At 42.7% G+C, this 20,000-nt stretch overlaps 1 protein-coding gene across 1 annotated transcript in view; it reads left to right on the top strand.

Moving 5' to 3' along the window:
• LOC138982795 (secretin receptor-like) overlaps window positions 1-20,000 on the top strand; it is a 123,274-nt gene that overhangs the window by 51,628 nt on the left and 51,646 nt on the right. The window contains exon 4 of the mRNA XM_070356145.1: window positions 17,770-17,872. Coding sequence (XP_070212246.1) covers window positions 17,770-17,872 — 103 coding nt within the window. The remainder of the gene's footprint in view (window positions 1-17,769; window positions 17,873-20,000) is intronic.

The raw sequence follows: 20,000 nt of genomic DNA, 5'->3' as shown, positions 1-20,000 counted from the left end.
GAGATTTGTCTTTCCTTAGCAGTTAATAATATAATAATGTAATAGTACTAATTATGACAGCTTATATAGCGCGAACCACAGTAAACTATGCTCTCCGCGCTTTACATATTAAATATGAATAAAACCATACTATTTAAACATCAAATACACATACATTCTAACAAATTAACGTAACAATAAACTTACAGCAACACGTTATCCGAGTATTCTCTCTCCAGCCTCCTCTTCCGTGGCGATAGGCTTATTTCACGACGCACTGACTTCCCTTGGCCACCCTACTCCCCTGATCTCAACCCACCCGACTACTTTCAGTGGGGGTACCCAGGACAGAATATACGGCAACAATCTCCAGACCCTGGCAGCTCTGTAGGAGGACATCAGATGGGAAATCAGGTGCATACCAGCTGACATGATTGGACGAGTCATGGAGAATTTCAACGTCCGTGTTGCAGCTGTTCTTCTACTGACGGAGAGGAGCCTGGATAGAGCATGTTATCAACTACTAAGGACTAACCAATTTCTACCAAATTTGCAAGACATAATTTGCCATCATTCTGCTATTGTTTGATGAAGAAATTTTTAAAATGACTCTTCGCAGTCAAAAATGAGATCAAAAAGAAAATAGGGCGCTTTTTTTGGACCACCCTGTAAATCATGGAACGACGGCCGCGATAACCTAGAGGATAAGACGTGATCATTCCATATGCAAGGTTGATTGTTCGAATCCCGGCTGCGTCTGGTTGGCTAAGGCTTCATATTTTCTCAAATCTCCCTGGTCAACTTATGTGCAGATCTTCTAGTGCCTTCGTGTGTACACGCAAGCACAAGATCATTTACGGACGAAACAAACTCCTTAAATGCACGAAGAAGGAGGAAAAGTTCAAGAAGAACAAGAAGAAGAAGAAGAAGAGGGAGAAGAAGACCAAGAACAAGAACAAAAACAAGTCGCGTAAGGCGAAATTACTACATTTAGTCAAGCTGTGGAACTCACAGAATGAAACTGAACGCACTGCATTTTTTCACAATGACCGTAGTCCGCCGCTTGTGCATAACGGAGTGAAACTGACGAGTCTGTTCAGCGCGGTAGTGGTTTCGCTGTGCTGCATAGCACGCTTTTCTGTACCTCTCTTCGTTTTAACTTTCTGAGCGTGTTTTTAATCCAAACAAATCATATCTATATGTTTTTGGAATCAGGAACCGACAAGGAATAAGATGAAATTGTTTTTAAATCAATTTCGGAAATTTAATTTTGATCATAATTTTTATATATTTCAATTTCAGAGCTTGTTTTTAATCCAAATATAACATATTTATATGTTTTTGGAATCAGGAAATGATGCAAAATGAGATGAACGTACATTTGGATCGTTTTATATAAAAAAAAAAATTATTACAATTTTCAGATTTTTAATGACCAAAGTCATTAATTAATTTTTAAGCCACCACGCTGAAATGCAGTAGCAAAGTCCGGCCTTCGTCGAAGATTGCTTTACAAAAATTTCAATCAATTTGATTGAAAAATGAGGGTGTGACAGTGCCGCCTCAACTTTTACAAAACGCCGGATATGACGTCATCAAAAGTATTTATCGAAAAAAAGAAAAAAACGTCCGGGGATATCATTCCCAGAAACTCTCATGTCAAATTTCATAAAGATCGGTCCAGTAGTTTGGTCTGAATCCCTCTACACACACACACGCACACTGACAGACAGACACACACACACACACACACACACACACACACACACACACACACACACACACACACACACACACACACACACACACACACACACACACACACACACACACCACGACCCTCGTCTCGATTCCCCCTCTATGTTAAAACTTTTAGTCAAAACTTGACTAAATGTAACAAGTCGCGTAAGGCAAAATACCAACATTTAGTCAAGCTGTCGAACTCACAGAATGAAACTGAACGCACTGCTTTTTTCACAAAGACCACATAGATCTACTCGTAGTTTCGTCAGTCCACCGCTCGTGGCAAAGGCAGTGAAATCGACAAGCCATGCAGAATAGTGCGGTAGTGGTCGCGCTGAGCAGGATAACACGCTTTTCTGTATGTATATTCTTTTTAGCTTACTGAGTTTGTTTTTAATCCAAACATATCATATCTATATGTTTTTGGAACCAGGGACCGACAAGGAATAAGATGAAATTGTTTTTAAATCGATTTCGGAAAATTAATTGTACAGCCGCACTCGCCTAAACGAAACACGCTTAAGCAAAAAACTCGGATATCTGGAACCGAAACCAATTCCCCGCCAGACCCCCCTCTTTGTAAGACTATTTCTAATTCGGATAAGCCAAACTCTGTGAAAAAATAGCTAACTCAAACACGGATATCTCAAACGTGATTTTGGCAGATAAGCCAAACTCTAAACACTGTCGGAGAGACTTTTTTTTTTGCGTGAAAAACACGTCGGGAAGATAAAAATATTTCGTCAACGCTATAATTATCCTACGGAAACGAACACGTCACCTGTTTTTGAATATGCCGGGAAACTGATGACGCGGTGTGCCCTCAGACTCTTGGGGGTCCGACCGTGACGTTGAAATCCTTGCAGCTGCCAGCATGTTCCAAACAGGGGCGGGGATATAGCTCAGTTGGTAGCGCGCTGGATTTGTATTCAGTTGGCCGCTGTCAGCGTGAGTTCGATCCCAGGTTCGGCGGAAATTTATTTCACAGAGTCAACTTTGTGTGCAGACTCTCTTCGGTGTCCGAACCTCCCCCCGTGTACACTACATTGGGTGTGCACGTTAAAGATCCCACGATTGACAAAAGGGTCTTTCCTGGCAAAATTGCTTAGGCACAGTTAATAATTGTCTACCTATACCCGTGTGACTTGGAATAATAGGCCGTGAAAGGTAAATATGCGCCGAAATGGCTGCAATCTACTGGCCGTATAAAATTTCATCTCACACGGCATCACTGCAGAGCGCCTAGAACTGTACCCACGGAATATGCGCGATATAAAGACTCATTGATTGATTGATTGAAACAACTGTTGCAGTGTTCAAAAACGAGTGGCTCTCATACAAACCTATTTTTCCAATCGAAGGAAGAGATCTTTGTGAAGAGCAAATCTACCTGAGGAATGTATGTGCTCAGTTTGAACGAGTCAGTGGTGAAGATCAAACCACAATAAACATGCAGCGAAACAAAACATTTCCCTACAATTATATGTTTTCGGAAATTTGATCTTGATTTATGACCTCAGAGACAAATTGTCTAATTTTGTTTCTGTTCTTTCTTTAATGGAGAGGGTTTCATTAAACATTACATTTATTATGATTTACTTGGAATCCTTTTAACAAAAGCGTAGTTGCTTGTGGAATCTTGGTTTTGTTTCTGAGATGTGTCACTGTTTTCACCCTTTATTTTTACAGTTGGCTTTGAGGTATTGAAAAAGCCCAACTGAAGAAAGCACTTCTAACGTGTCACTGTTTTGATCTTATTCATTTAAACACACACACACACACACACACACACACACACACACACACACACACACACACACACAGGCACACAGGCACACACACACACCCCCACCCTCTGTGCCCCACGCACAGAGAGAGAAAGAAAGACTTTGTTGTTTGTTTGTTTGCTTAACGCCCAGTCCACCACAAAGGGTTATATCATGCAGGGCGGTGCTGCTTTGACATTTAACGTGCGCCACACACAAGCCGCAGCACAGGCTTCATGTTTCACCCAGTCACATTATTCTGACACCGGACCAACCAGTCTTAGCACTCACCCCATAATGCCAGAGGCCAGGCGGAGCAGCCACTAGATTGCCAATTTTAAAGTCTTAGGTATGACCCGGCCGGGGTTCGAACCCACGACCTCCCGCTCACTGGGCGGACGCTTTACCACTAGGCCACCGTGTTGCGATAGAGAGAAAGAGAGAGAGAGAGAGAGAGAGAGAGAGAGAGAGAGAGAGAGAGAGAGAGAGAGAGAGAGAGAGAGAGAGAGAGAGAGAGAGAGAGAGAGAGAGAGATATTCCAAGGGAATTTACAACTTATCCTGAGAAAAAAAACTCGCTTAAGCCGAACTGCACGATAATTTCTCGGGAAAGGTTTGGCTTATCAGAACTCGGATATGCAAAAACTCGGATAAGCGAAACAATTTTTCATTCCCCGGGCGAGTTCGGCTTAAGCGTGTTTGACTGTAATCATCATTTTCATATTTCTAATTTTCAGAGCTTGTTTGTAATCCAAATATAACATATGTATATGTTTTTGGAATCAGAAAATGACGAAGAATAAGATGAAATTATCTTCGGATCGTTTAATAAAACGATAATTTCAATTACAAGTTTCCGATTTTTAATGACCAAACTCATTCATTAGTTTTTAAGCCACCAAGCTGAAATGCAATACCAAAGTCCGGCCTTTGTCGAAGATTGCTTTGCCAAAATTTCAATCAATTTGATTGAAAAATGAAGGTGTGACAGTGCCGCCTCAACTTTTACAAAAAGCCAGATATGACGTCATCAAAGGTATTTATTGAAAAAATGAAAAATAAGTCCGGGGATATCATTCACAGGAACTCTCATGTCAAATTTCATACAGATCGGTCCAGTAGTTTAGTCTGAATCGCTCTACACACACACACTCGCACACAGACACACACCACGACCCTCGTCTCGATTACCCCTCTATGTTAAAACATTTAGTCAAAACTTGACTAAATGTAACAAGAAGAGCAAGAACAGGAACCAAACCAAAATCATTGAATCTAACAGAAAACTCAAAATAATTCTGGCAAAACATTGCTAAGAGAAGCCCTAGCCTTTTGACACCTACATGCACGAGAAACTGATGTATGGAAACCATCTTGACAGGACAGGGATATTGCCTCTTTAAAAGCTTCTGTCAGTTAAAAGATTTTCCTATCTTTACCGCGGCTTTCACGCAGTATTATCAATTCCCGCGAGATCCTGTGGATTTGTTGGGAGGTTTCCATCTGTCTCGGCGTCCTCGACAACGGTCGCCAGTGGAACGTTCACGGCAGACATCTGGACCTTTACCGGAATTAGGACGTCTGCCATCTTGAAAACTCGGAAGCCGTAGTTTGCAATCACAGCCAATCAGAACGTCCCGTTCGTTTGGTCTTTATGACCCTCTCAGTGACACGGGTTGGGATTGTGAAAATTGTGGCCCTGACGTTCAGTGGAAGTAGCGGATTTAGTAGTTGGGCTATCTTCACAAGTGTTGTTTATCTTCTAAAGGATCTGTCGTTCGTTGTTGTGAAATTATAATACCATACAATCGGAAAAAGTTATGTGCAAGTGAAAGAGATTAGGGAAACATTGATTTCATTCTATTTATCTACAAGAGCTGTCGGTTGTTGTGAATTTAAGTATCTAAACGTTTTGTACAGGTGAAAAACAAAGTGACAAAATACAAAGTGCGCATCCAATCTCACACACACACACATTCAAACACACACACACACACACACACACACACACACACGCGCGCGCGCGCGCGCGCACGCACACGCACACACACACACACAACACACACACACACACACACACACACACACACACACATCATTTGGTTATTTATCTTCCCGTGTCTTATAAACACTACGTTTCATGACAATAAAGTTTATTCGTATTCGTATTCACACACACACACACACACACACACACACACACACACACACACACACACACACACAGTACCACGCACGCACACACATACATACACATCCAGCTAAATGAATGTGAATATAGTAACAAAGGCCTGCTCTTCAGCGTCTGAGTCCTGATTCTTCCACTTGGCATTTTACAACACTAGCTGTCTGGTGCGCATACGTCTAGCAGAAGAAGCAAATCAAATTCGGAATCTACCAAATACCAGCAAGTCCCATTCCTGTCAGGAGCTGACAATAGGACAAAGCAAGAGTGAAATCACGTGGTACTTTCTTCTCTTCTTCTTCGTTCATGGGCTGAAACTCCCACGTTCACTCATGGTTTTTTTTGCACGAGTTGTTTTTTTACGTGTATGGCCGTTTGTACTCCGCCACTCAGGTAGCCATACGCCGCTTTCGGGGGAGACGTGGTACATAGTGCACAACATCTCAATCGCTAACAGTTTAAAATTTCACTAAAAAAGATCCACAACATTATTTGCAATCACTCTTTAAACTTAGGATAACTGAACAGTCAAACACTACCTTTTTTATTTGTGGTGTGAGGTGTCATTGTTCCAAACTCCAAACCGAACAGAAGCTCATGGGGCGGTGTTAACCCGTGATGTGTAAAAATGTAAAAATGTTTACAAATCACGGGGCGCGCCCCGCGATTTGTAAAAATGTTGTAAAAAATTTTACAAATCACGTTTTTGCGCCCGATATTTTCTTGTCATCTCCAAAGTCAAGGGACAAAAACGAAATCCCTTGGGAAGCGCGACTGTTAATTTTAAGATTTTTTTTTTTTTTTTCATTACTAGGATGTCCCATCGTTGGGAAATTCCGGTCGCTTCCTCCCAGTGGACAGCTAGCAGTGACAGAGTCGCACTACCCCAAAGTCAAGGGATCTATTAGTCCCGTTTTGCCGTTATCCCATTTTGCCCCCATCCCATTTTCGCGACATTTCTCAAGCCAAGTGTCATTTTATCACCATGTCATGTACCATTGGCACCACATCCCATTTTGGCGCAAACCCGTTTCGCCGTTAGCCCATTTCGCCCCCATCCCATTTTTGCGACATTTCAAAGGCCAAGTGTCATTTTACCACCGTGTCATACCACTAGCGCCACATTCCATTTTGTCGCCATGCCGTTTTGCTGTCATCCCATTTCGCCGCCATCTCTATTTCGCGACATTTTGGATTGTGGCAAAAATGGGATTTCGCGTAAACGGAATGTCTTCCTAGTTGAATAACGCAGTATAGTAGTATAGTGAGGCTTGGCAAGAAGAATAAATCAAAAATGGGAATGGCGGCCAATGGGATGGTGTCAAAATGGGATGTCGCGCTATTGTTATGACACGGTAGTAAAATGACGCTTGACTTGTGAAATGTCGCGACAATGGGATGGGGGCGAAATGGAATGGCGGTGAAACGGCATGGCGGCCAAATGGGATATGGTGTCAAAATGGGATGTCGCGCTATTGTTATGACATGTTAGTAAAATGACGCTTGGCTTGTGAAATGGCGCGAAAAATTAATGGGATGGGGCAAAAAATGGGACGGCGGCAAAAAGGGATTGCACCAAAATGAGATGTGGATCTAAAACCACCCCCACCATGGCGTAGAGGCTCTAAACAAGAAAAATTAATAATAATAAAAGGTATGCATAACTTTGTGGAATGCGATATTTTTACATTTTTACATTTTTACAAATCGCGGTTTTAGGTTCGACGTGATTTGTAAAATGTTTTTACATTTTTACAAATCACGGGTTAACAGGCGCTTTGAGACATTTGTTGTGTGTGCTGCCAGGAATAGGCCCTTAACAGGCTGTAAAAGTGTCCAGAGTGCGTTAGGGTTGACGTAAGACTGACGGTAGAACGCATGAAGTGTGGTTTAAATCGCTAAAAGGCAGGTTGGATGCGGCGAAGACCCTTTTTTCCATTTTAACGTACTTCTTTTAATGAACAATGAAGTGTGTTTATTGTCTTGTCATGTGACACACATCGCCCAAAGCAATTATCGTTCAAAGGAACTTTACGAACACATGTTTGTCTTCATTTTGTAAGACCCAGCTCTAGCTTCAATCTGCCCCCAGCCCCACTTCCCATTCCGAGCACCCCCTTTACGACAGACACGCACGAATGTAACATGTGTGTGTGTGTGTGTGTGTGTGTGTGTGTGTGTGTGTGTGTGCCGTGTGTCTGTGTGTCTGTGTGTCTGTGTGTCTGTGTGTGTGCATGTGTCAGTGTGTGTCTGTGTGTGTGTGTGTGTGTGTGTGTGTGTGTGTGTGTGTGTGTGTGTGCGCGCGTGCGTGCGCGCGTGTGTGTGTGTGTGTGAATGCGAAACATCACTGCTGGCCCGTTCCAATGAATGCATACGGTGAAAGGGGAGAGCGTGAAAAGGGGGAACGGTGAAAAGCCAAAAGGGAAACGGTCAACCGGGACGTACACCGTCTCTACTATGGAACGCCAGATACGCCATGTCCCCGCGGAATTCCTCGCGTAATTCCGCGCGGACTTTCGAGCTATTCTCGTCGTTGATTGGTCAGAAATTCCGCCCGGACTTTTAATGTCCTCGCGCAATTCCTCGAGGAATTACGCGAGGAATTCCGCCCGGACTTTCGAGCTATTCTTTACTCACTAAAAACATGGAATGGGAATTTACTGGACACTCATATGTAATTGCTTTGAAATCAAGGGCGATCACTCAAATTCTTCAAAACGCAGGATTACAATTAGCAATTGATGTTGCGCTGTTAATGGTGCAAGATGTGAATGCGATCATTGCCAAGACCCATGTATCATAGGTGCTTGAAGAAGACATTTTCTTACAGGCAGAATGTTAAATTAAATAGAAAAATACAGATTTTAGACAGATCTGTACGCAATTTTGCTCGCTATATGGGCATCTACTTCTTTAGATACGAACTGAAATCAGCAACTGTCCTGCTTCCTTTGCAGACATGAATTGAGTTGTTGTTGTTGTTGTTGTTGTTGTTGTTGTTGTTGTTGTTGTTGTTGTTGTTGTTGTTGTTGTTGTTGTTGTTGTTGTTTCTCTCTGACAACAACAACAACAACAACAACTGGTTTATTTTTGGCTGGTATAGCATTGTATTCAAGTAAGGGTATGTATATATTTGTCATTCGACGTACACGCCTTGTCAGACCTTTTTTTACTTAAAAGAGCGTAAAGGAAGGACTGTTGTTATGTGTGTGCGGCATCCTTTCAAAGTAGAACTGTAAAAAGAGGCGTAAAACGACACAAATGACTCATTTCATGCGCCATCCGTTACTCATCAGACTGCTAGATTTTTCGTTAAGACCAAGGTCACAAAGAACTACACTGTTCCGAGAATATTTGCTCGGGCGTCAGATAATACTGTTTCAAATTATATTTCTTTCTTTTTCCAAATCGGGGAGAGGGTGAGGTGGGGGATGAGGCAGGGTTTCAGATGTGCGTGTGTGTGTGTGTGTGTGTGTGTGTGTGTGTGTGTGTGTGTGTGTGTGTGTGCGCGATTATGATACACGCTCACAGAAAAAAAGGATAGTGGACAAATCAAACCGATGCACAAACGGTCAGAATCTCTGTGTTCAGTCAGTCAAAACCCTTTATTTGAATCAAGGGAAACAACTCATGAGCACTTATCTGAAGTGTGTACTGTTTGCAAGAACCGCTTCCACGAAATAGCTGTGTTCACACTCACACACGCGCGCGCGCGGTTAATGTTGGTTTCTTTGATCCGACTCTCTTCCAATCCCACTGTTCTGATGTCTCTATCTAAAAGTCCGTGCAAAACGAGTGCCGAACGTTTGCGATAAAAGTCCGGGCGGAATTGCGCGAGGACATTTTAACCTCGATCCGATTCTATTCCGTTCCAACTTTTTTAAATTTCTCGATCTAAAACTCCGGGCAGAAAGTGCCGAACCCATACGAACGTTCCCGATAAAAGTCCGGGCGGAATTACGCGAGGACATTTGAACCAATCAAAGACGAGTATAGCTCGAAAGTCCTCGCGTAATTCCTCGAGGAATTGCGCGAGGACATTAAAAGTCCGGGCGGAATTTCTGACCAATCAACGACGAGAATAGCTCGAAAGTCCGCGCGGAATTACGCGAGGAATTCCGCGAGGACATGGCGTATCTGGCGTTCCATACTCTCCTGCCATTCTACATTAGGCTGACCGAGCCGGTGGCCTTGACACGTGTTAGTCTCGGCGAGGAGGAAGTCTCAAATCCAATTACTCAATCCGCCACCTACTCGACGCGTGCGTATTAATATTCTGATGAACGTCAATAAGTAAAAGGAGACGAGTTCACGGGAAAGTACCGAATACAGAATGTAGGCGTCGACAGCAGAGGGTGATGGAAACAATTAGATCTTCAGCTTTTGTGTGAGAATAATGCTGGTCGCAAATGGCTCGAAGTAATCGGAAGATGGCACCTTGTTGCTCGGATAATACTGTTATGAATCGATGAGGTCTCCGGTGTTGGTGCTTGGAGAAAGGAGAAAAAAAAGCTTTATGTCCGTTGTTTTAAGGGTCAAGGGAGACAAGACTAAACTTGATTTGGCCTCTGCAACTCTGTCTGTTTCACAAAGGGAGAATGAATATGTGTCTTTCTTTTGAGCGGAACAATTGATATATAAGCGCGTGTCTGGTTTGCGATGTTATTTCTTCCTTATCACTGTTCCTTTCTGTGGGTGTCTGGTTTGCGATGTTATTTCTTCCTTATCACTGTTCCTTTCTGCGGGTGTCTGGTTTGCGATGTTATTTCTTCCTTATCACTGTTCCTTTCTGTGGGTGTCTGGTTTGCGATGTTATTTCTTCCTTATCACTGTTCCTTTCTGTGGGTGTCTGGTTTGCGATGTTATTTCTTCCTTATCGCTGTTCCTTTCTGTGGGTGTCTGGTTTGCGATGTTATTTCTTCCTTATCACTGTTCCTTTCTGTGGGTGTCTGGTTTGTGATGTTATTTCTTCCTTATTACTGTTCCTTTCTGTGTGTGTCTGGTTTGCGATGTTATTTCTGCCTTATCACTGTTCCTTTCTGCGGGTGTCTGGTTTGCGATGTTATTTCTGCCTTATCACTGTTCCTTTCTGTGGGTGTCTGGTTTGCGATGTTATTTCTTCCTTATCACTGTTCCTTTCTGTGTGTGTCTGGTTTGCGATGTTATTTCTTCCTTGTCACTGTTCCTTTCTGTGTGTGTCTGGTTTGCGATGTTATTTCTTCCTTATCACTGTTCCTTTCTGTGTGTGTCTGGTTTGCGATGTTATTTCTTCCTTATTACTGTTCCTTTCTGTGTGTGTCTGGTTTGCGATGTTATTTCTTCCTTGTCACTGTTCCTTTCTGTGGGTGTCTGGTTTGCGATGTTATTTCTTCCTTGTCACTGTTCCTTTCTGTGTGTGTCTGGTTTGCGATGTTATTTCTTCCTTATCGCTGTTCCTTTCTGTGGGTGTCTGGTTTGCGATGTTATTTCTTCCTTATCCCTGTTCCTTTCTGTGGGTGTCTGGTTTGCGATGTTATTTCTTCCTTATCACTGTTCCTTTCTGTGTGTGTCTGGTTTGCGATGTTATTTCTTCCTTTTCACTGTTCCTTTCTGTGGGTGTCTGGTTTGCGATGTTATTTCTTCCTTATCGCTGTTCCTTTCTGTGTGTGTCTGGTTTGCGATGTTATTTCTTCCTTATCGCTGTTCCTTTCTGTGTGTGTCTGGTTTGCGATGTTATTTCTTCCTTGTCACTGTTCCTTTCTGTGGGTGTCTGGTTTGCGATGTTATTTCTTCCTTATCGCTGTTCCTTTCTGTGGGTGTCTGGTTTGCGATGTTATTTCTTCCTTATCACTGTTCCTTTCTGTGGGTGTCTGGTTTGCGATGTTATTTCTTCCTTATCGCTGTTCCTTTCTGTGTGTGTCTGGTTTGCGATGTTATTTCTTCCTTATCGCTGTTCCTTTCTGTGGGTGTCTGGTTTGCGATGTTATTTCTGCCTTTTCACTGTTCCTTTCTGTGTGTGTCTGGTTTGCGATGTTATTTCTTCCTTATCACTGTTCCTTTCTGTGTGTGTTTGGTTTGCGATGTTATTTCTGCCTTATCACTGTTCCTTTCTGCGGGTGTCTGGTTTGCGATGTTATTTCTGCCTTATCACTGTTCCTTTCTGTGTGTGTCTGGTTTGCGATGTTATTTCTTCCTTGTCACTGTTCCTTTCTGTGGGTGTCTGGTTTGCGATGTTATTTCTTCCTTGTCACTGTTCCTTTCTGTGTGTGTCTGGTTTGTGATGTTATTTCTTCCTTATTACTGTTCCTTTCTGTGTGTGTCTGGTTTGCGATGTTATTTCTTCCGTATCACTGTTCCTTTCTGTGTGTGTCTGGTTTGTGATGTTATTTCTTCCTTATCACTGTTCCTTTCTGTGTGTGTCTGGTTTGTGATGTTATTTCTTCCTTATCGCTGTTCCTTTCTGTGGGTGTCTGGTTTGTGATGTTATTTCTTCCTTATCACTGTTCCTTTCTGTGGGTGTCTGGTTTGCGATGTTATTTCTTCCTTATCACTGTTCCTTTCTGTGTGTGTCTGGTTTGTGATGTTATTTCTTCCTTATCACTGTTCCTTTCTGTGTGTGTCTGGTTTGCGATGTTATTTCTTCCTTTTCACTGTTCCTTTCTGTGGGTGTCTGGTTTGTGATGTTATTTCTTCCTTATCACTGTTCCTTTCTGTGTGTGTCTGGTTTGCGATGTTATTTCTTCCTTGTCACTGTTCCTTTCTGTGTGTGTCTGGTTTGCGATGTTATTTCTGCCTTATCACTGTTCCTTTCTGCGGGTGTCTGGTTTGCGATGTTATTTCTGCCTTATCACTGTTCCTTTCTGTGGGTGTCTGGTTTGCGATGTTATTTCTTCCTTGTCACTGTTCCTTTCTGTGTGTGTCTGGTTTGCGATGTTATTTCTTCCTTGTCACTGTTCCTTTCTGTGTGTGTCTGGTTTGCGATGTTATTTCTTCCTTATCACTGTTCCTTTCTGTGTGTGTCTGGTTTGCGATGTTATTTCTGCCTTATCACTGTTCCTTTCTGTGGGTGTCTGAATTGCGATGTTATTTCTGCCTTATCACTGTTCCTTTCTGTGTGTGTCTGGTTTGCGATGTTATTTCTTCCTTATTACTGTTCCTTTCTGTGTGTGTCTGGTTTGCGATGTTATTTCTGCCTTATCACTGTTCCTTTCTGTGTGTGTCTGGTTTGCGATGTTATTTCTTCCTTATCACTGTTCCTTTCTGTGGGTGTCTGGTTTGCGATGTTATTTCTTCCTTATCGCTGTTCCTTTCTGTGTGTGTCTGGTTTGCGATGTTATTTCTTCCTTATCCCTGTTCCTTTCTGTGGGTGTCTGGTTTGCGATGTTATTTCTTCCTTATTACTGTTCCTTTCTGTGGGTGTCTGGTTTGTGATGTTATTTCTTCCTTATCACTGTTCCTTTCTGTGGGTGTCTGGTTTGCGATGTTATTTCTTCCTTGGTTAGTATCCCTGTTCCTTTCTGTGGGTGTCTGGTTTGCGATGTTATTTCTTCCTTATTACTGTTCCTTTCTGTGGGTGTCTGGTTTGCGATGTTATTTCTTCCTTATCCCTGTTCCTTTCTGTGGGTGTCTGGTTTGCGATGTTATTTCTTCCTTATTACTGTTCCTTTCTGTGTGTGTCTGGTTTGCGATGTTATTTCTTCCTTATTACTGTTCCTTTCTGTGGGTGTCTGGTTTGCGATGTTATTTCTGCCTTATCACTGTTCCTTTCTGTGTGTGTCTGGTTTGTGATGTTATTTCTTCCTTATCACTGTTCCTTTCTGTGTGTGTCTGGTTTGCGATGTTATTTCTTCCTTATCACTGTTCCTTTCTGTGTGTGTCTGGTTTGCGATGTTATTTCTGCCTTATCACTGTTCCTTTCTGTGTGTGTCTGGTTTGCGATGTTATTTCTTCCTTGTCACTGTTCCTTTCTGTGTGTGTCTGGTTTGCGATGTTATTTCTTCCTTGTCACTGTTCCTTTCTGTGTGTGTCTGGTTTGCGATGTTATTTCTTCCTTATTACTGTTCCTTTCTGTGTGTGTCTGGTTTGCGATGTTATTTCTTCCTTGTCACTGTTCCTTTCTGTGGGTGTCTGGTTTGCGATGTTATTTCTTCCTTGTCACTGTTCCTTTCTGTGGGTGTCTGGTTTGCGATGTTATTTCTTCCTTATTACTGTTCCTTTCTGTGGGTGTCTGGTTTGCGATGTTATTTCTTCCTTATCGCTGTTCCTTTCTGTGTGTGTCTGGTTTGCGATGTTATTTCTTCCTTATCGCTGTTCCTTTCTGTGTGTGTCTGGTTTGCGATGTTATTTCTTCCTTGGTTAGTATCACTGTTCCTTTCTGTGGGTGTCTGGTTTGCGATGTTATTTCTTCCTTATCACTGTTCCTTTCTGTGGGTGTCTGGTTTGTGATGTTATTTCTTCCTTATTACTGTTCCTTTCTGTGGGTGTCTGGTTTGCGATGTTATTTCTTCCTTATCACTGTTCCTTTCTGTGTGTGTCTGGTTTGCGATGTTATTTCTGCCTTATCACTGTTCCTTTCTGCGGGTGTCTGGTTTGCGATGTTATTTCTTCCTTATCACTGTTCCTTTCTGTGGGTGTCTGGTTTGTGATGTTATTTCTTCCTTATCACTGTTCCTTTCTGTGGGTGTCTGGTTTGCGATGTTATTTCTGCCTTATCACTGTTCCTTTCTGTGGGTGTCTGGTTTGCGATGTTATTTCTGCCTTATCACTGTTCCTTTCTGTGTGTGTCTGGTTTGCGATGTTATTTCTGCCTTATCACTGTTCCTTTCTGTGGGTGTCTGGTTTGCGATGTTATTTCTGCCTTATCACTGTTCCTTTCTGTGTGTGTCTGGTTTGCGATGTTATTTCTGCCTTATCACTGTTCCTTTCCGCGGGTGTCTGGTTTGCGATGTTATTTCTGCCTTATCACTGTTCCTTTCTGTGTGTGTCTGGTTTGCGATGTTATTTCTTCCTTATCACTGTTCCTTTCTGTGTGTGTCTGGTTTGCGATGTTATTTCTTCCTTATCGCTGTTCCTTTCTGTGGGTGTCTGGTTTGCGATGTTATTTCTTCCTTGGTTAGTATCACTGTTCCTTTCTGTGGGTGTCTGGTTTGCGATGTTATTACTTCCTTATTACTGTTCCTTTCTGTGGGTGTCTGGTTTGCGATGTTATTTCTTCCTTGTCACTGTTCCTTTCTGTGGGTGTCTGGTTTGCGATGTTATTTCTTCCTTGTCACTGTTCCTTTCTGTGGGTGTCTGGTTTGCGATGTTATTTCTGCCTTATCACTGTTCCTTTCTGTGTGTGTCTGGTTTGCGATGTTATTTCTTCCTTATCCCTGTTCCTTTCTGTGGGTGTCTGGTTTGCGATGTTATTTCTTCCTTATCACTGTTCCTTTCTGTGTGTGTCTGGTTTGTGATGTTATTTCTTCCTTATCACTGTTCCTTTCTGTGGGTGTCTGGTTTGTGATGTTATTTCTTCCTTATCACTGTTCCTTTCTGTGTGTGTTTGGTTTGCGATGTTATTTCTGCCTTATCACTGTTCCTTTCTGTGTGTGTCTGGTTTGCGATGTTATTTCTTCCTTATCGCTGTTCCTTTCTGTGGGTGTCTGGTTTGTGATGTTATTTCTTCCTTATCACTGTTCCTTTCTGTGGGTGTCCGGTTTGCGATGTTATTTCTTCCTTATCACTGTTCCTTTCTGTGGGTGTCTGGTTTGCGATGTTATTTCTTCCTTGTCACTGTTCCTTTCTGTGGGTGTCTGGTTTGTGATGTTATTTCTTCCTTATTACTGTTCCTTTCTGTGGGTGTCTGGTTTGCGATGTTATTTCTTCCTTATCACTGTTCCTTTCTGCGGGTGTCTGGTTTGCGATGTTATTTCTTCCTTATCACTGTTCCTTTCTGTGTGTGTCTGGTTTGCGATGTTATTTCTTCCTTATCACTGTTCCTTTCTGTGTGTGTCTGGTTTGCGATGTTATTTCTTCCTTATCACTGTTCCCTTCTGTGTGTGTCTGCATGCGTACCTGTCTTTCTCGGTGTGATTGTTACACAGCCTGACGTCAATATCTCTCTGGCTGTGTGTCCCTATGTTCTTTTTTGTCTGTTTGTCTGTCTGTCTGTCTGTCTGTCTATCTGTGTGTGTGTGTGTGTGTGTGTGTGTGTGTGTGTGTGTCTCTCTCTCTCTCTCTCTCTCTCTCTCTCCTTCAATTATTAAATATAGAAACACCTATAGGTGTAGGTCCCTAGCAAACTCCTTCTGGCGGCCTGAGTTTGCGATCCAATGACCACAATTATGTTCTAATAAGTGAAATCCAAATTGAAATTTACAGGTACTTTTATTTGGTCATCAAATCGACAGCGTGCGTCTTCTTGACAAATTCACAGCCGCAAATTACAAGAATGAACGAGCCCGCCTGCTCAGACCGCATCATTACCGTGTTATTTACAGTGTGCATGTTGAAATCAAATAGAACATTGAACGATGAATGGCTTATTGCCCGAGACAATGGGTTTTTCCAACGTAACGACAACAATTATGTGCTAATCAGTAGAATCCATAAGCGAACGAGAAGAAGAAGAAGAAGAAGAAGAGTGGAATCCATATCCAAATTCACAGCTAATTTTATTTGCTCAAATCTACAGCGTGCGTCTTCAGGGCACGAAGATACATAACTGAATATAAAATACAGCAAAAATGTACCAGTCTGCCTTCTTGGATATTGTTTGTGTACTGTATTCAGGACAAGACGGTCATAAAAGGTGTACTCTGTGGGAGTATGACGTCACACCGGTGTTCCTGAGCGGCAGAAGGGGGGGGGGGGAGGGGAGGGCCGTGTATCCAGGTGGTAGAGCACTGAACTTGTGATACGGTGTCACGAACTGAAACCTCTGCTGAACAATCCTTCTCATTGCGGTCAATGCGCATGCGCCAATCTTGGAATAAAGTATGCGACCCTTTGACCGAACGAACCATGGGTTAGGGTTAGGATTAGGGTTAGGATTAGGGTTAGGATTAGGGTTAGGATTAGGGTTAGGATTAGGGTTAGGATTAGGGTTAGGATTAGGGTTAGGATTAGGGTAAGGGTTAGGTTGTTCACGACCTGGTTAATCTCCCCATGTTAGTGCATGCGCATTGACCGCAATGAAAAGGATTGTTCAGGCAGAGTTTTCAGTTCGTGACACCGGGCCTAGGGTCGCGGGTTCGAATCCTGGCCGGGACGGACACGGGTCAACTTTATGCGCAGAGACGGTATCCATGTCCCAACCCCGTGTCACCACAGTGGAACGTAAAAAACCTTTGTCATTCTGCCATAAGTGCAGATGGCTAATACAACCTTAACTCGAATACATTCGTTGTGTATCTCATCTAAAGTCGAGATAAAACCCGGGAACACATGCCATCAAAGGCTTTGCCGCGAGGGCGTAATTTCTCTCTCTAAAGCGGCATAAGATCATTTGCTGCCGCTGTTACCACTTTCCGTAGAAATAGGGTAAACACAAGCGGGACTCTCAAAACTGTTTGGTTTTGTCATAGCAAGATTCCATAGAAAACGTTACCACGGTGGATTGCATGACGAGTAATGTTGTACTTTACGAATAATTGTAAACTAAACGCTGTCAGTCCGCTGGAACGACGTCGTGATGGCCATTGTTGTTTGAACAATCTGAGAACTGTGTTTTGAAGTTCTTTCTTGCTTCCCCCCGCGCTTGGGGTGAAATAAAATTCTCACTGGTCCAGTGAAATCGCTGTACGCACATGTGTCCAAATAATGATTGGAGTTGAATTGACGAACTTTTGTGAACGACAAGAAGAAGAAGAATTGACGAAATTAATGAAAATAAAATCTGAGAAAATAAGATCTGAGAAACAAAGGGACGTAAGCGCTCTAAATGCATACAGCAAGGGCAACAAGAGACAGTGAGAGTTATGCAAAAGCAATATCCAGGCACCTGAGAAAATAACAAGCACTGAAAAGGAACACGCGACTTTCATTCATTGAGAAAAGGAGATGTTAAAACGGATTGGTTTAAAGTGAGAGTTGCAACGTGTGTTACTAACTTGCTCGCTTGTTTGCTTGGTGTGTGCAGGGATCCGTGGAGATCACGCTTGAGGAGCAGAAGCGCAGAATCAATGAAGCGCGGAGCCAGTGTCGGACCGGCATCCCACAGGAACCGGACACACCTAGACAGGGTCAGTCTCCCCACCCCTCTACCCTCTACCCTCCACACCTTCCTAATCTTGGGAATGGACAGTCATATTGTGCCTCGAACGGATGGAACACGCCTCGTTTTCGAATCGGCGAAATCAAACTTATCTCTACAAAATGTCAGGCCCTAGTGAACCGACGTTATCAATCAATCAATCAATCAATCAATTATGAGGCTTATATCGCGCGTATTCCGTGGGTACAATTCTAAGCGCAGGGATTTATTTTTTTTATTTTTAAAATTTTTTATTTTATGCAATTTATATCGCGCACATATTCAAGGCGCAGGGATTTATTTATGCCGTGTGAGATGGATTTTTTTTTTTTACACAATACATCACGCATTCACATTGGCCAGCAGATCGCAGCCATTTCGGCGCATATCCTACTTTTCACGGCCTATTATTCCAAGTCACACGGGTATTTTGGTGGACATTTTTATCTATGCCTATACAATTTTGCCAGGAAAGACCCTTTTGTCAATCGTGGGATCTTTAACGTGCACACCCCAATGTAGTGTACACGAAGGGACCTCGGTTTTTCGTCTCATCCGAAAGACTAGCACTTGAACCCACCACCTTGGTTAGGAAAGGCGGGGGGGGGGGGAGAAAATTGCTAACGCCCTGACCCAGGGTCGAACTCGCAACCTCTCGCTTCCGAGCGCAAGTGCGTTACCACTCGGCCACCCAGTCCTCGTTAAGGGCTTCCTTAAGCCCAAAGTTAAGTCCGCGTAAACTTCGCGAAGTATTTTACCGAAAATGTACTGTCAATACTTCGGGCAGCAAGCTTCGTGGGGTAAACATAACGAAATCGACATAGCCTAAATAATATGAGGCTTTAGTCTGTCCGATAGCAGGTCAGCATGTTAAAGCAATGCATTCAGCATACTGGTGTCACGTGCACAGAGCTCGGTGTGATGAGGCTGACGTGGACGTTTGGCCTACAACAACAAAAGTTGGATTCTGATGACAAAAAAGTAGGGTCGGTACGTAGGTCGGTCATTTTTACATTTAGTCAAGTTTCGACTAAATGTTTTAACATAGAGGGGGAATCGAGACGATCGAGGGTGTGGTGTATGTGTGTATGTATGTGTGTGTGTGTCTGTATAGAGCGATTCAGAGAAACTACTGGACCGATCTTCATGAAACTTTACATGATAGTTCCTGGGTATAATATCCCCAGATTATTTTTCATTTTGTTGATATATGTCTTTTGATGACGTCATATCCGGCTTTTTGTAAAAGTTGAGGCAGCACTGTCACGCTCTCATTTTTGAACCAAATAGGTTGAAATTTTAGTCAAGTAATCTTCAACGAAGCACGGACTTTGGTATTGCGTTTCAGCTTGGAAGCTTAAACATTAATTGATGAGTTTGCTAATTAAAGTTAAAATCGATTTCTCGCAAACAGATTTAAAATTGATTGCATTGTATTCCTCATCTTCTCCTGAATTCAAAAATATATAGATATGTCATGTTTACTCTAAAACTGTGCTCAGAATGAAAGAAAATAGGTTCAGTAAGTACAGTACTACGGACGCGTGCTCCGCGGCGGCGAGCGTATTGTAACCCGTCGTGGTCTTCGGGTATGGTTAGCCGAGACTATCTATTGTAGCCTCGGCGATGATTGGTTTGTGGTGTTGATCTTGACTATAAATGTTTTTATATCGCGTCACGCGACTTGTTTTAATTTGAAGAGATATTTTAAGGATCATAGTCTTTTGTCCCCCCTCTTTACATTTAGTCAAGTTTTGACTAAATGTTTTAACGTAGAGGGGGAATCGAGACGAGGGTCGTGGTGTGTGTGTGTGTGTGTGTGTGTGTGTGTGTGTGTGTGTGTGTGTGTGTGTGTGTGTGTGTAAGTGTGTGAGTGTGTGTGTGTGTGTGTGTGTGTCTGTCTGTCTGTCTGTCTGTGCGTGTGTGTGTGTGTAGAGCGATTCAGACCAAACTACTGGACCGATCTTTATGAAATTTGACATGAGAGTTCCTGGGAATGATATCCCCGGACATGTTTTTCTTTTTTTCGATAAATACCTTTGATGACGTCATATCCGGCTTTTTGTAAAAGTTGAGGCGGCACTGTCACACCCTAATTTTTCAATCAAATTGATTGC

This window comes from Littorina saxatilis, linkage group LG12, assembly GCF_037325665.1.
Source record: "Littorina saxatilis isolate snail1 linkage group LG12, US_GU_Lsax_2.0, whole genome shotgun sequence".
NCBI lineage: Eukaryota > Metazoa > Mollusca > Gastropoda > Littorinimorpha > Littorinidae > Littorina > Littorina saxatilis.
This window is presented reverse-complemented; position numbering and strand designations above follow the sequence as displayed.